This window comes from Humulus lupulus, chromosome 9 (assembly GCF_963169125.1).
Source record: "Humulus lupulus chromosome 9, drHumLupu1.1, whole genome shotgun sequence".
Classification (NCBI taxonomy): domain Eukaryota; kingdom Viridiplantae; phylum Streptophyta; class Magnoliopsida; order Rosales; family Cannabaceae; genus Humulus; species Humulus lupulus.
Window position 1 is genome coordinate 4,319,360 of NC_084801.1, and position 15,028 is coordinate 4,334,387.

Consider the following 15,028-nt stretch of genomic DNA (forward strand, 5'->3'; position numbering starts at 1 on the left):
AAAATTAAATATATATTGTGAATATTGTGACTTCTTTCCTCATCAATCGAAAGATTACTCATAATAACAACTCACATTAGTTTGCAGTTTTCAATTGCAACTACGTTTTCTCCAATCGCATCTGCGTGGACACCAGTAGTTCATAACAGAATAACAGATTATTGTTAGTTACTGGTAGTTTCTGTTTGGCTCTTTAGTTCTTGTATATCGACTCTATATATAGTTTTAGGCCTGATCAACCTAGGGTAATTCAATTTCTGAGAGTTTTAGTTGAGAGCAAGAACTGTATTGTAATACTCAAGTGAGAGGGTGTAATATTTTTTATGATATATTGGATTCGACTTAAGCGTGCTATCTAGCCTTGGATGTAGGATCAACTACACTGGTTGTATCCGAACCAAGTATTCTTGGTGTTCTTTCTTTTATATTTTACTTTTGATTATTTTGTGTTTGTTTAATTGTCTATTACTTGTTCTTCTTCGTTGTTGTTATTTGTGCACTGTTTTGACTGTATTGTGCATGTCCTAATCCCCAACATATATAAAATAACATGATCTAATAAAAATGAAGAATTTTTTTTGAAAAAGTAACCAGTCTATCTTATCAGTATCGTAAGTGGTGATATTTTATTTTTTTATTTTTAAAGAAAAACTATATATAGCTTATCTTTAAAGAGAATGATTATCGTAGAATTCACAAGAAGAGAATCGTAAACACCATCACAAATTAGGACACAACAAATGCAACACAACACTCAACCCACGATATAATATATAACATACAATAATATAGACAATATATACAATAGGGAGGATTTGAATACTCCTAACCCAAGTACCCACCACTTCACTACCTAAGGGTGAGGGCATTATCCTCACTTTTATGATCCTATAGCATATTACATAAAAACACATCATGAAAACACAGATTTACACACATAACTTATGTATTTATACTTGTATGGTCTCGTTGACCTTAATTTGTAGTAGCGAATCGGTCCATGATAGTGGCCAAAATCTCCTTACTCTCAGTAAGCTTCTTAACCCGCGCAACCAACTTGAGTCTCTTGGTAGCAACATAGGGTGATTCCTCCATCAATGTCTTCATCCTATTCTCATTATGTGCACCCATTAACTCACTCACAATCTCCTTTTCGAATTCCTCGTTCACAAACTTATGAACACTCAGCCGAATATGCAGAGCCATGTTGTCCACCAACCTTCTTACCACAATTTTCCAATACGCAACCATTCTCATCCTCAAGTCATAAGCATGATGTAAAAGATGTGGAAACTTCTTCGCATTATTCCCCACCTCAACCATACCGAGACCTTCAATATTTATGGCATTATGGTACTTGGTATTTGCCATGAACGAATCCTTCTGAGCCATGAGCTTATTCCATTCCGATTCAAATTCTGGGTTGCAAGTATAATCAGTCAGCTTTTCCATCTCCACAGCCTCCATAACCCATCTCGTAGACCTCTCTTTCATCTTCTCTATGAGATTAAGCCCTGCTTTTTTGGTGGAGAGCTGAAGCTTGTGATAGTCTTCAAAATGGCTCTTAAAAACAGTCATCACCGGCTCTTCTATGTAATCCCATAGTTTTCGCACAAACTTTATAGGGACAATAGAAACCCCTTCTACCTTTTCTTGTAATAGAGCCAGAAAATCTGTCCCGGGAAGGAATTTCGGGAGTGAAATATCTTTGACTTCCGTCAAATGCCTAATCTCATCCATCAAGAAGTCCCTGGTAAGATCACTTTCACGACTGTTCATAAGCTCGTCTGAGAAACTATTCAGCATCTCAACCAATCTAGCTTTACAATGCATCTTCTTCTCATTTCGATAATCATCATATTCTCCTCTCAACAAAATTTTACCAAGTGATACCTTGACCACCCCCATGATCTTCATGAAAGCACCCATGGCCTCAGCCACCGAGTGTATAGCCATTGGGAGCTTGTCGAACTCTGCAAGATCTTTATTCAAACCATAATTGATATCCTTGATGTCAGGTAAATTTCTAAGTATGATATTGGCTTGAATCTGCATGATTTTCTGAGCCAAAGCAGGAATGCCCACAATCGACTTATGGATCTTGGAAAGCTCGGGATGCGTTTGAAAAAGCTTAGATTCTTCAAACCGAGCTTCTTCATAGGATTCACCACCAACCCTAGTCCTAACACAGACATAACCAAGCCCAGTGTTGATTTCATCATCAGCAACCTTTTCCAAAAACCCTTGTGGGGCCATATCACACTTGGTGATCACCGCAAGAGTCCTCTCCCCATCTCTATCAACGCTCTGCGATATTTGGACTGACTCACTAGTGGGAAAATCAACGGTTGCAGACAACACATTGAGTATGATACTATTTTCAGACTGAACATACTCCATTATGATATCTTTGATCTGATCGTAGATATTTGCAGGCTGGCCATGAACGGGGACACTACTAATCCCAGGAAGATCCACCATTGTTAAATCAGAAACCTCTTTCTTTTTCACCGTGATAGTAAAAGGAAACTTGGATATTCCTTTCCCATCTCCGGCAAAGATCTCCGTTGCCCCATCGATCATTCCAGATGTAATATGTTCTTCGATGTCAACGGATTTTTTAGATTTATTGTGCTCCAAACGAAACTCGGGAACAGAACTTGTATGGTTTTGGAATCTCAATACGAGGGGAAGCCTTGTGCATATGCCTTCTCTGCGTGGAAGAGAGATACGAGCGAGTGAGTCTAGAACAGACGATTTGCCGGAGGACTGATCACCGATGACGACTATCGTGGGAAGCTCGATTCCTTCGATCACGACGCCGAGGTTTCGGAGCCTGTCAATGTCGTCAAGCAGTGGACGTATTCGGTCGTTGTAGGAGGAAAAGATTGGCGCAATTGGAGGAAACTCGCTTGGATCATCAAACTTTTTAGTGATCTTGTTTGAGCCTGCTCCATCGTTATGATGATCAAGATCAGGATTTTGTGTCTGAGATTTGAGCTTTTCATCACCTCCCATATTTTGGTAATGCGGACACTATTATTTAGAGAGAAGTAGTCAGTTTTGTATATGAATATTGGGTAGTACTGAGATGAGTTTACACACATATATATATAAATATATATATATATTGTTAGTAGTATCAAAGAAAACTTAGAGAGAAGAGACAAGTTGCCTTGAGGTGGAAGAAAGTTGTAGGGGATATCGTGATAATGTTGGTGTTGCATATATATATATATATATAAATTTTTTGTATTAATGTTTTATATAATTACGTGTTTCTCTCTTTTGTTTTTGACAAATTACTTTTTAGATTTTATATTTTATAAAATGGTTCAAATAGAACTATAAATTTGATTTTGGTCAAAATTTTCTCAATTAAAATTACAAATAATTCATCAAACTAACAATTCATAACAAAAATAAAATTATTTTGTTTAAAAATTATATTATTTTATTCAATTTTCTCTTTATCAAAATTGAAACTAAAGGTTTATTTGAACCATTTTATAAAATATATGGTCCAAAAATAAATTTTTCAAAACACAAAATTCAAACAAATAATAAGAAAAAATATATAAACTCATATATATATATATATATAAATATATATATATTCGTGCCGTGTACTTACATGAGGAATATTATTAGAATATAAATATCTATAGATAATAAAGCTTCAACTAAAGGTAAACGTAGCCAATGTGATTGTTTTTCTTCTCGATGAGGAGTCTGTAAATATTGCATTGTAATAAAGTGGAGTAAAAGCCAATTATATTCTACTAAGGGAATCCATTTGTGTTTTTAAGAAAAGAATGTTCTAGCTATATTTAATTTGAGCATAAAATACAATTATATATTTATATTGAAGCTAAAAAATTAATTAAAGAATGTTTGGATAATTTACTCTTCTTTTTGGAGATTCTTTTCTGTTTAAAGTTGAAAGTTTGCATTCTTCCGCTAAATGGAGCAGTTGAAAATTAATTATTGTTGGAAATTGAAACAAATTGTCAAATAAATTTCAAGTGTTTTAGTAAAATTATGAATGTTTACTACTTTGGCATGGTCAACTAACAAGAAGTTAGTATCAGTTAATTTGTCTAACTATTGCCACTGTTATTTTCCAGTTGTATATAACAGTCTATTTTTTGTTCATAAAAATGGACCCTCAAAGAAGTAAGTGTTAGGAGAAATTGGCTTCCGGCCCTTTGACACGTTAAAAAAAGTGAATAAGAAGACACAATATTTACGTTGTTCACCATATTATGATCACTACGTCTATGAGTTTACATCAAATCTTTCACTATAAGTAACTAGTTGATAAATTGTTTTTCGATGTGCATTCTCAAAATTGTTTTCCAATAGATACATTTATTAAATTTGAGAACCTAAGTAGTAAAAATAAAATTTGGAGAACTCTGCTGATAAGAACTCTATGTAGTATTAGTAACACAATACAAGACCGGTAGATAATTAATTGGGTTGTTGAATATGATGAAAATTGTGCAGCATGTGATGAATGAATTACAAATCAAGGGGAAAGAATGTGATAAGCAAGAAGGTAATGCAATTTATAGTCCTGTGGGTATACGAAAACATGGGCGACCAGCGAAAAAGCGTAAAGCCTTAAGTATTGAGAAACTTATTTCTATTAAGAGAAAAGGACAACACAAGAATGTCAAGACCTAAAGAAATAGAAATAAGGTATTACTAATTTAAATGTATTATTCAACTTTTTAGTTTATATTTATAAATTGAAATACATTCATTTTTTGTTTTATAAGTTTTTTAAAGGTTATTACAACTAAAGAAGGGGTTCGTGATGATATAACTAAAAAAGAAAAAGAAGTCTCCTCAATTTCTACCAAAAAAAAAGTGTTGTGGATGATAACAAGAAAAAATTACCTTGAAAGTGAATAATTATTCTAAATTCATTTTTCAATATATATATTTACATCAAAATTTATTTATAATATAACTCTTTTAGGAGCAACATTTGTGAACGGCTACACCTTATTATACATCACTTCTAAGTGAGGTAATAGGTGTCAAACAATTAGATGGAGTTTACTTTGAGTCATTAGAATCTTTGAACTTTAGACCAAGAATTTAGAATCCAACTATGTACAATACTCAAAGTAATTATTATTTTTGTTATGTATGTTATATACATACATATGTTTAAAAATGGAATTGCAAAATATATTTTATAATATTTTTGTTGTAATCATATTCTACATTCAACCAACAATATCAATGAGCTTCAAGCCAAGCAAGATATTTCCAAGATCGAACAATACCTCATAATGAAAATGGCGACAAATAAAAATAAAATACATGTAAAGAACAAATTTTATCACAATTATGAAGTAAAAATATTTAGTACATGTTTATTGTAATACAATTTTAATTTTGAAGTTTGTTTTTCACATTTAATTATAAAATTTTAGAAACTTCATAGTTGTGTTTGGTCTCTAGTAGTAATTTTATAATACTACTTATTTTATAATGTCTTTAATATGTTGTATATAATTCAGAGACTATAAATTAAAAAAAGAATGAAACCTATAAATAAATATATAATTGTATAACATAAATACATTTTAAAATAGTAACTAAGTTACAAGAAATAAAAACTGTGAGATTAAAATATATAGTAAAGAGAAAATAATCTAGTTTTAGAAAAAGAAAAAAAGTAAGAAGAGTAGATATAGAAGAACTTGGAAAAAAAATTATAATAAAATATATTATATGATATAAATATATCTATGTGAGATACATACTTTGTAAAGAGTTTGGACAAAACAAAATAGAAATGAATAGATTTATTTTTGCCCTGTAACATTTAATTAATAAGAAGTAAAGTACAAAATGAAAATAAAAAAAAAAGATTCTCAGTAGAAATAGGGAGTGAGGACTTTAGAGCATTAATTGCTAAGTAGGTCTAAATAAATTATTATATAAAATTATAGTTAAAATGATTTTTTTGACAGTTAAATCAATTGATGTAGTGCCGATTAGCAATACTCATTAAAAAAAGAGAGCACAAGAAAAATATTAGAAATAACTTGTGCATTTCCTTTAAAGAAACTGTGTTCCAACCCTTTACAACAAAGTGAATTAATTGTTCCCTCTTTTATAAGGCGTATTTTACAAGTTGATTTAAAATAAATGTCCTCACTCATAAATACAATAGAGACAAACATTACATGTGTCTCATGCTCATTGCATAATTTATATACTAATTGATGTATTTATATATTACATTAATGAGTTTGGTTATTTGAGATCTTAATGTGTGTTACATGTTAATGTGTGTTACATGAGGTAGTACCTTATAATTAGTTAATAATAGATTATAATATTTATTAAATTTAAGTATGTGAGACTTAATATTGAATTAAATCAATAGCGATACGATATCTTTTTGTGGTGTTAGACACCACTAATGCCCCTTAATAATTATCTATATCTCTTCTATGTAATAAGTGTGTAGTTAACAGAAATTCTTGGTTTTAACGGTTTTTTTATTTTTTTTTAATGTTAACTTTAACGGAATATTCTCATATTTAACAAAATATTCTTATATTTAACGGTAGTTTGTAAATACTTAAACTTAGATAAAATAAAATAAATAATTAAACAAATTGAAATAAGATATTTTTGAGATATTTACCGTGATTATTTAAAAATAATAAATAATTAAAAAAATTAAAATAGAATATTTTTTAGATATTTTATAATGATAATTATTTTTAGATAATAAATAATTAAACAAATTAAAATATGATATTTTTGAGATATTTTATAATGATAATAATTTAAAAATAATAAAATCATACGTTTTATAACTTAAATAAAATTTAATTAAACTTAAACTCACTTATTAGAATAATATCATATTAAATATATAATATAATCTACTGTGAATTAGCAACAAATTATTTTTTTTTAAATTTAAAATTCACGTATAATATTCAATATTACATTAAACATATAATATATAATCTCTTGTCGTCACTCCTAAATTTAAAAAATAGAACAAACATAAACATAAACTTAAACAAAAATAAATAAATTATTTAATTAAAATAAGATATTTATTTCAAGCTTTACATGACATTAATATAAATTTAAACAAAATAATTTATAAATTTTATAAATAAGACTAAGCAAACGTGCATACTGCACGTTGCCTTGTATGTAGTTAATGAATACATGTGTATATTCTTTTTAAAGGCATGTACAAAGTTTAAGACCAAATTTTTGGAAATAGAAAATGATGGAGTTCGTGCAGATGTTATTATAGTTTCTCAATAAAGTTTCAAGGTGTATAAATATATAACTCCTTATTAATATATTATTAACATTTGCTGATATTATATATTATTCTTATTTGTTCTCCAATCAAACGTAGTGATTAGTTATGTATATATATATATATATATATATAAATTACATAGATAAAGTGTGGATTGAATTAGATTAACTAATTTCAACAAAAAAATCATTTCCATTATGCAAAAGTGTTAATTAAATAGATAGGATCGTACAAATTAGATTAAATTTATTATTATTATTTGAATACAGTCATTTTCGTTTCTTTCATAGATAGATATATATTTATCGGGTAAAAAATTTATCAAGTAAAGATGTTATCTCCAACGGCATACGTGTAGGGCGATACTTCTTATTCAACCAAATTGTTGTGGCCTTTGCTTCCAAAATAGGCTGCTTAATTGTTCAATAATAAAAATAGTTAACTATATATATATATATAGCAAAATAAACTAACTTTGTGTTTTTTTAATGTGGATAATGAAGAAAATCCTATAATTACCTCACGATTGGGAAGCTTGAAGATTTTATGCTCAAAGTATGTGCGTACTGCTGAAATTCTACAATACCTCACCTTCATCACAAACTTGTCTCCACCCTAACAAGCACAAAATATTAATAATAATAATAATTGATGAAAATAGACTTGTCTATAATGTCACTTTTGAAAAAAAAACAAAGACTAATTTGTGAGACTTGTGAAAAATATATATATATATATATTATGGACAATTTTTCTTTAGGGGCTTCACTTTAAGCCCTACCGGTAGGGCTCTCAGTGTTTCTCGACCAGTGAACAGTTTTTGGCGTGATTTTTTTATAATCGTGTATATTGTAGCTATTTAGAGCATCCTGCAAATTTTCAGAAAATTCCAAATAGTTTACAGTACCAAAAACTAGGTTCAAACATGTTGTTTTCCACGCACATAAAAAAAATTAGTCATGCGTGCAACAACATGTTTGAACCTAGTTTTCGGTACTGTAAACTATTCGGAATTTTCTGAAAATTTGCAGGATGCTCTAAATAGTTACAATATACATGGTCATAAAAAAAATTGAGCTGAAAACTGTTTAAGGGTTGAGAACACTAAGAGTCCTACCGGTAGGGCTTAAAGTGAAGCCCCTATAAGAAAATTCTCCTATAATAATAATAATAATATAGGAAATTTCTATGGTAGAGTTTCAAAAAAAGCCCTACCGGTGGGACACTTTTGTGTTCTCAACCCGTGAATAGTTTTCAGCGCGATTTTTTTTATGACCGTGTATATTGTAGTTATTTATAGCATCTTGTAAATTTTCAAAAAATTCTGAATAATTTACAGTGCTGAAAACTAGTTTAAAACAGCTTGTTGCATGCGAGATTAATTTTTTTATGCGCGTGAAAAATAGCATGTTTGAATCTAGTTTTCAGCACTGTAAATTATTCGGAATTTTCTAAAAATTTGCAAGATGCTCTAAATAACTACAATATATACGATCATAAAAAAAATTGCGCCGAAAATTATTCATGGGTGATAACACAAAAGAGTCCCACCAGTAGGGCTCTTTTTAAAGCTCTACCATAGAATATATGCATACTCTTAAAGGTGAAAGGAATTTGATTGACAATTCTGAGATTGCTAATGCGTCCCCAGTGCGGGAAATTCTATCACCACTTACACCAATACTTTCCATAAGCTCAATGCAACCTATTTATACAATGAGAGCGAGGATTAATTAGTTAATATATAAAGGGGGCAAAAATAATTTAATAAAATTTATACTAATAGAAATAAATATATTATAGGCGGTTTAAGTTGTTTTTTTTACGTGTGTGTAAAAGTAACTATTTAGAACTTAGAATAGTAAATGTGGGCTGGCCTGGCTAGGCCCATATTTTCAGGCCGAGTCGTGCTTCGTGCCGTGTCGGGTTCTAATCGGACTTGCCCACTTTTTTTATTCGGACCCAAATTCAAGTTCATATTCGTGTTTTTTACCGTGTCGTACTTTCAGACTAGTTTATTCGTGCTTTCGGGCTTGTCGTGCCGTGTCATGCTGTGCTAAGGCTCGTGTCGTGTCGTGTCTAGTCCAAGCCATATTTTTTCATGACTTGTTGTGCTCATGCCTCCACACTCGTGCCAATTTCGTGTCATGTTAAAAACTTTGGCTTGTATTTATAACTCTAATTGAACTCGTGCTTTCGGTAATATAAATTATTCAAAAAAATTTGAAAACTTGCAAGAGATTTGCTATAAGTATAATTATAATTAACACAGTCATGAAAAAGGAAAATTGGAATCATAATGCCCTGCATGTCATTTTTGGGTTATTTATGGGAATGTACTTTACAGGTACATCTTATTAAGGGATGTACTACAAATGCCCCCTATTTTAATTTATATATATTTTATTTTTTTAAATAAATTTTATTATAATATAAAAAAAAACTAAGGAGCCGTTTGGTATGAGGAGTTTACAATTTTTATATTACTGAGAAAGTTGAAGAGGATAATCTGATAGTCTGGAAACTTATATTATTGTGTTTGGTTGTGCATTGTAATCTTATCTATGATTCCTGGGAATATCACTTTCTGTGTTTGGTTGTGCATAGGAATATGTTAAGTTTTCATATTTTCATAAAATTAATATAATAATATATTTCATCAAAATAATTTATAAACAATTTTACTCATGAAATATTTTTTAACATAATTAAAAAAAAATACATATATTGAATACTAGAATCAAGTATAATTTTTTAAATTACAAAAATACCCTTATTTTATTTTTAATAACATTTCATTTGTTATTTTAAACTAAAATAATGATAAAGGATTTACAAATCAATTTCTTTAAATAAACAAATATTATTTATCATTTATAATTTGATATATGTATATTTGTTTTTATATTATAAGCTTCAAAAATAAAATAAGTCATTAACTAAAAAATTATTGGTTTAAGATTTTTTTTAAATAATAATAATAATAATAATTTTGAAGTATTTCATATTCCTGAGTATCTGAAAACCACTTATCAGATGAGTTTCACTTTAATCTAGAATCAGGACAAGTTAAAACCACTAGAGTACAGATTCTCAGGTTTGAAAAACTCAAACCCCGTACCAAACATGAGAAACTCAGATTCTTATCCCCGCGTCCAGATTCCTGCATACCAAACAACCCCTAAGGAATATTCACCCCTAATAATCCCCAAACTCTTCATTGTGTCCTCTATAAAGCCAATATATGAAACACTATAGCTATTATATTATAAGCATCAATGTAGTTAATATATAAAAATATGGTAAACAAACATAGAGGGCAACATGTGTATCTCCTGCAAATCAATCGTATAATAAAGGGTCCTTTTTAAAAAAATTACTGTATATATATATATATGTAATTATTTGTTTCTAATCATTGAATCATAATTTAATAATAGTTTATTTCTTTTTTAAAAAAAATACACCCTTAAAATATATCATATATAATTATAATTCAAAATTAATTTTTGTTATAAAAATTAATTCCAACCAATTAATTTTGCATTCAATTTCTCTCTTATAATTTTTTTTTCTTTTTCAATCTCTTAAGATGTCAAAATTCATACATTAAAAAAAATCACCCTTTAATTTTTGGACAGAGATAGTGTAGAAAAAAAAAATTAATTTAACTTTTTGATTTTTAAAATCTCAATTTTTTTAAAAACTTTTAATACATATTTTTCAAGGATATATTATTAAAATATAAGCAACATGAACATAGTTCGTACCTACTATATATACAAATCAATTATATCTCTTCTATATAATAAGTATGTTGTTAACGAAAATTCTTAGTTTTAATAATTTTTTATTTTTTTCGTTAATTTTAACGAAATATTCTTATATATAACAAAATATTCTTATATTTAACGGTAGATTGTAAACATAATTTAAACTTAAATTAAAATAAAATAAAATATTTTTGAGATATTTTTCATTTTCTTTTTTTCTTTTTTTTTTTAAATAAAAATTAAAAAAAAAGGTGTAATTACAAAACAGCTATGAAAGTCAGAGAAGTGTTATAATTAATAAGGTAATAATAATAAGGCTATGAGAGAATGGATAGGTCAGAGGAAAAATAATCACCTGTGCCCAAATTTTCTGTCTCCTCCATGTCCCACCAATTATTTAAAGACACCTCATTTATTTATTTAATATATATTTAAATTATTTACAACTTTCTCTTTTCCCAACTATACATAAATGTGTTGTCTTAAAATAATTGGTGGGACATAAAAGAGACAGAGAATTAGGGACAGCAGATTTTTTTTCAGGTCAGAGTTGGGTGGTGGTAGAAAGTAAGTAATAATATCTAATATATATGTGGGGTATCATACCAAGATTTTGGGCACAAAACAGAAACTTAATTACTATTTAAAATTCTCTTCGGTTATAATTCATTTATATGTTGAAAATAGAAACATCCTATTCGTAATAACAAAAATGATGCCCTTACTCAAAATAATTTTCCTCTATTTTTCTATATATATATATATATATATATATATATGGATATATAGGATAATTTTTTTATAGGGACTTTACTTTAAGCCTTATTGGTAGTGCTCTCAGAATTTCTCGACTTGTGAACAGTTTTTGGCGCGATTTTTTTTATGACCGTGTATATTGTAGCTATTTAGAGCATCCTGCAAATTTTTAGAAAATTCTGAATAATTTATAATACCAAAAACTAGATTCAAACATGTTGATTTTCACACGCATAAACAAAAAAACTAGTCATGCATGCAACAATATGTTTGAACTTAGTTTTCAATACTATAAACTATTTAGAATTTTCTAAAAATCGCGTTAATGCTCTAAATAACTACAATATATACGGTCATAAAAAAAAATCGCTCCAAAAACTATTCAAATATTGAGAACACTAAGAACCCCACCAATAAAATTTAAAGTGAAGCCCGGTAAAAAAATTTCCTCGATATATATATCACGTACCATGTTGGCAATAACTTGCGTAGGCAGCGTTGTTTACGACACCATACTGATCGAGCTCATAATCACGAACTTTGAGCTGAACATCGAAATACTCACTCATCATTATTCTCTGTCCATTTCTGATGATGGTATCGTCAATGATACTATTAGTGCTACTGCATTTCATATTGGCCGAGAATGACCGGAGACGCTTCTGCGGATTCATGATGAGCCCGCCATGAGTCACTGGAGACACGTGGCCACATGGTAACGGTGACGATGAAGATGAACGGTGTGGATGGAGTAACGTGGCCACGGGTGGCTTATTGTAGGCTGGTAATAATGAGATGGTCTGCAACATGTTGGCACTAGTGTTTTGTCCCAATAAATAAAGATGATAATGGGGACTTATTTATAAGGGTTTCTCATAGGGTCGGTTTTTAGGGTAGAAAATTATTAGGTCTAATGTTATTAGATCACAAGTAAGTCATTCTTTAATAATGTCAATGGTCCTCCTCATATTTTTATTACATGTAATTAATTACTATAGAGTATTTATTAGAACGATAGAAAAAAGAATCACTATATATGGTCTATTGTACGTACTAGGATAAGATATAGTTGGGATACTTTTATATTTTTAGGTAGGCAAATGAAAAAAAAAATGTTTAAAGGATTTTGATGGCAAAAGTCTTTTGGAAAATTTACATATGGCTCCCTTTTATCATCTTAATTCAAAAAATAACATTGTTTATTTCTTTCTCACACATAATTGTTGAACAATGGAGCAGAGTTTCCGTACATACATTGTACAACTGGAAAGAGGAGCTGCCACTATAGGAAAAATGGGTATTAGCGACGACTTTTTTCGTCGCTAGAAGAGATGTTGTCGTCACTAGAGGTTTTAGCGACATGGTCGTCGCTAATTATTTTTTATTAGCGACGATTCTAGAAATGTCGTCGCTAGAGCCCCTTAGATTTCGTCACCGGAGGGCTTCATTTTACTGTATTTGCATTTGCTCTAATGACAACTTCCTGAAAATGTCGTCGCTAGAGCCCTCAGATGTCAGCCCCTCAGATTTATTTTTTTTCCTATATTTTTTATTTAATTTGCTTTTTCTATAATATTATATATTTATTTGATCTTTTTTTTTAAACATAAATAAATCTAATAATCATAAAATTTTATAAATATAATGTTCTAAAAATATAAAGTCAAATCTAAATAAATTAGAATGTCATAAATAATATTTTCCTAAAGTCAAATTACATAAAGTATAAAGTCATAAATAACGTTCTCCAACAGTCAAAATATAGAAAGTAATCCTATTGAGTAGGAGGTGTCGGATCATGACCATCACCTGGCTGAGAAGATCCATAACCTGAAGCTCCACCAAGCCTAGCCATGTACTCCTCAACAATTCGGAGACGTTGGACCACATTTCGCATCTCTTGTGCAGTAGGGGGTGGTGACAGTGGTTGAAGTGTGTCAATCACTTCACGTTCCGCCCTCGAGCGAATCATACGACCAAGTCCTGTTTGATGGCCCCAACGGCGTCCAAAGACTGTCTCAACAAGGGCAATGTCGTCCACCTCTATTGTGGCAGTACTCGCACTGGAGGTGGTGGTAGAAGATTGTGTCTATTAATAAGTTTGACGTACCTCCATCAACGGTTCTTGTATTATTGAATTTTTAATATAACAATTACAAATTTACATGCAAAGTAAGAAAAATATAAAATATATACAATTACTTACATAGTTATCACACGCTACTTGACTGACCCAACCTCTCCCTTCTTTATATTTGGTATCCATCCAAGTTTCTGGAACGCCTGAGAGATGGCTAGTTTGCATATCACGCTAATATACAAAAATAATTGAGAAAGTTAATAAAAATATATGATTTTTTTTTAAATTTAACAAGAAAAATTACCTTCTTATAACGAAGAATTGGCGTAGACTGCAATCCTTGGAAGTTATTTTGTTTTTGTTTTGCTCGATTCGCAGCATTAATCTCAGAGCGCTTCTACAAAATGACACTGTGTTAATTATATATATGTTATATTAACAAAACTAAATTAAAAAGAAATTTTACCTTCACTTCAGGCCGATCAAAATAATCAAGCACCTTCTTCCGTTTTTCTTCTACCAAACCATCAGGAGCATGTCTCTGACCATGCTTCTTTATGTGAGTAGATAAGTCATTCTTCCATTCTGAGTAACGATCAGCCAAGATCGTTGAATGCCGAGAAGAATGCCACTTTGGTGCTCTGCCCCATAGCGAGTGAGACCAATATCGAATAAATCATCTTAATTTAAAATAAATTAAGTTAATTAGTCAAATTTAATATTAAATTCAACAAAATTTAAAAAGTAAGAAATAAATTACCTGTAGACGAGGAAATATTCGATCCCTAACTTCCTTTGGTACTTTATCTCATCGATCGTAGTCAGGATCGACATATTGTCGAATGAGAAGGCCGATCTCCCGAGACAAATGGTAGGAATATTCACCAATTTCCTTGTACGTCTTTCCTCGAACATCCCACTCAAGGGGTAATGGTCTACCTAAGGTAGCTCTAACCTCTCGGGTTGATATCCCTTTGTTGATGCCACGCCTTTTTATTGCAGACACTATTATTTTACAAGTGCATAATATTAAATTATTCATCTATAGTTATAAGGTTAATTTATGAATAAAAACAATAGATAGTGCACGAATTACCT

The 15,028-nt window shown here is 30.0% G+C and overlaps 2 protein-coding genes across 3 annotated transcripts; both read right to left on the minus strand.

Annotated features, from left to right (window-relative positions):
- Positions 1–741: 741 nt before the first annotated feature.
- On the minus strand, positions 742–3,211 carry LOC133802447 (dynamin-related protein 4C-like). Its single transcript, XM_062240756.1, has one exon. It carries the CDS (start codon positions 3,016–3,018, stop codon positions 976–978), a length of 2,043 nt encoding a protein of 680 aa, XP_062096740.1. The 5' UTR covers positions 3,019–3,211; the 3' UTR covers positions 742–975.
- Positions 3,212–7,550: 4,339 nt separating this feature from the next.
- LOC133802448 (acyl-acyl carrier protein thioesterase TE1, chloroplastic) lies at positions 7,551–12,693 on the minus strand. Of its 2 annotated transcripts, none has more exons than XM_062240758.1 (4): positions 12,320–12,693; positions 8,917–9,026; positions 7,841–7,936; positions 7,551–7,731 (listed from the first exon to the last, which is right to left on the minus strand). In XM_062240758.1, exons 1-4 carry the CDS (start codon positions 12,657–12,659, stop codon positions 7,624–7,626), a joined length of 654 nt encoding a protein of 217 aa, XP_062096742.1. In that variant the 5' UTR covers positions 12,660–12,693; the 3' UTR covers positions 7,551–7,623. The 2 variants fall into 2 exon arrangements, with proteins under 2 accessions (XP_062096742.1, XP_062096741.1); XM_062240757.1 differs by having other exon boundaries at positions 7,551–7,734.
- Positions 12,694–15,028: the final 2,335 nt, after the last annotated feature.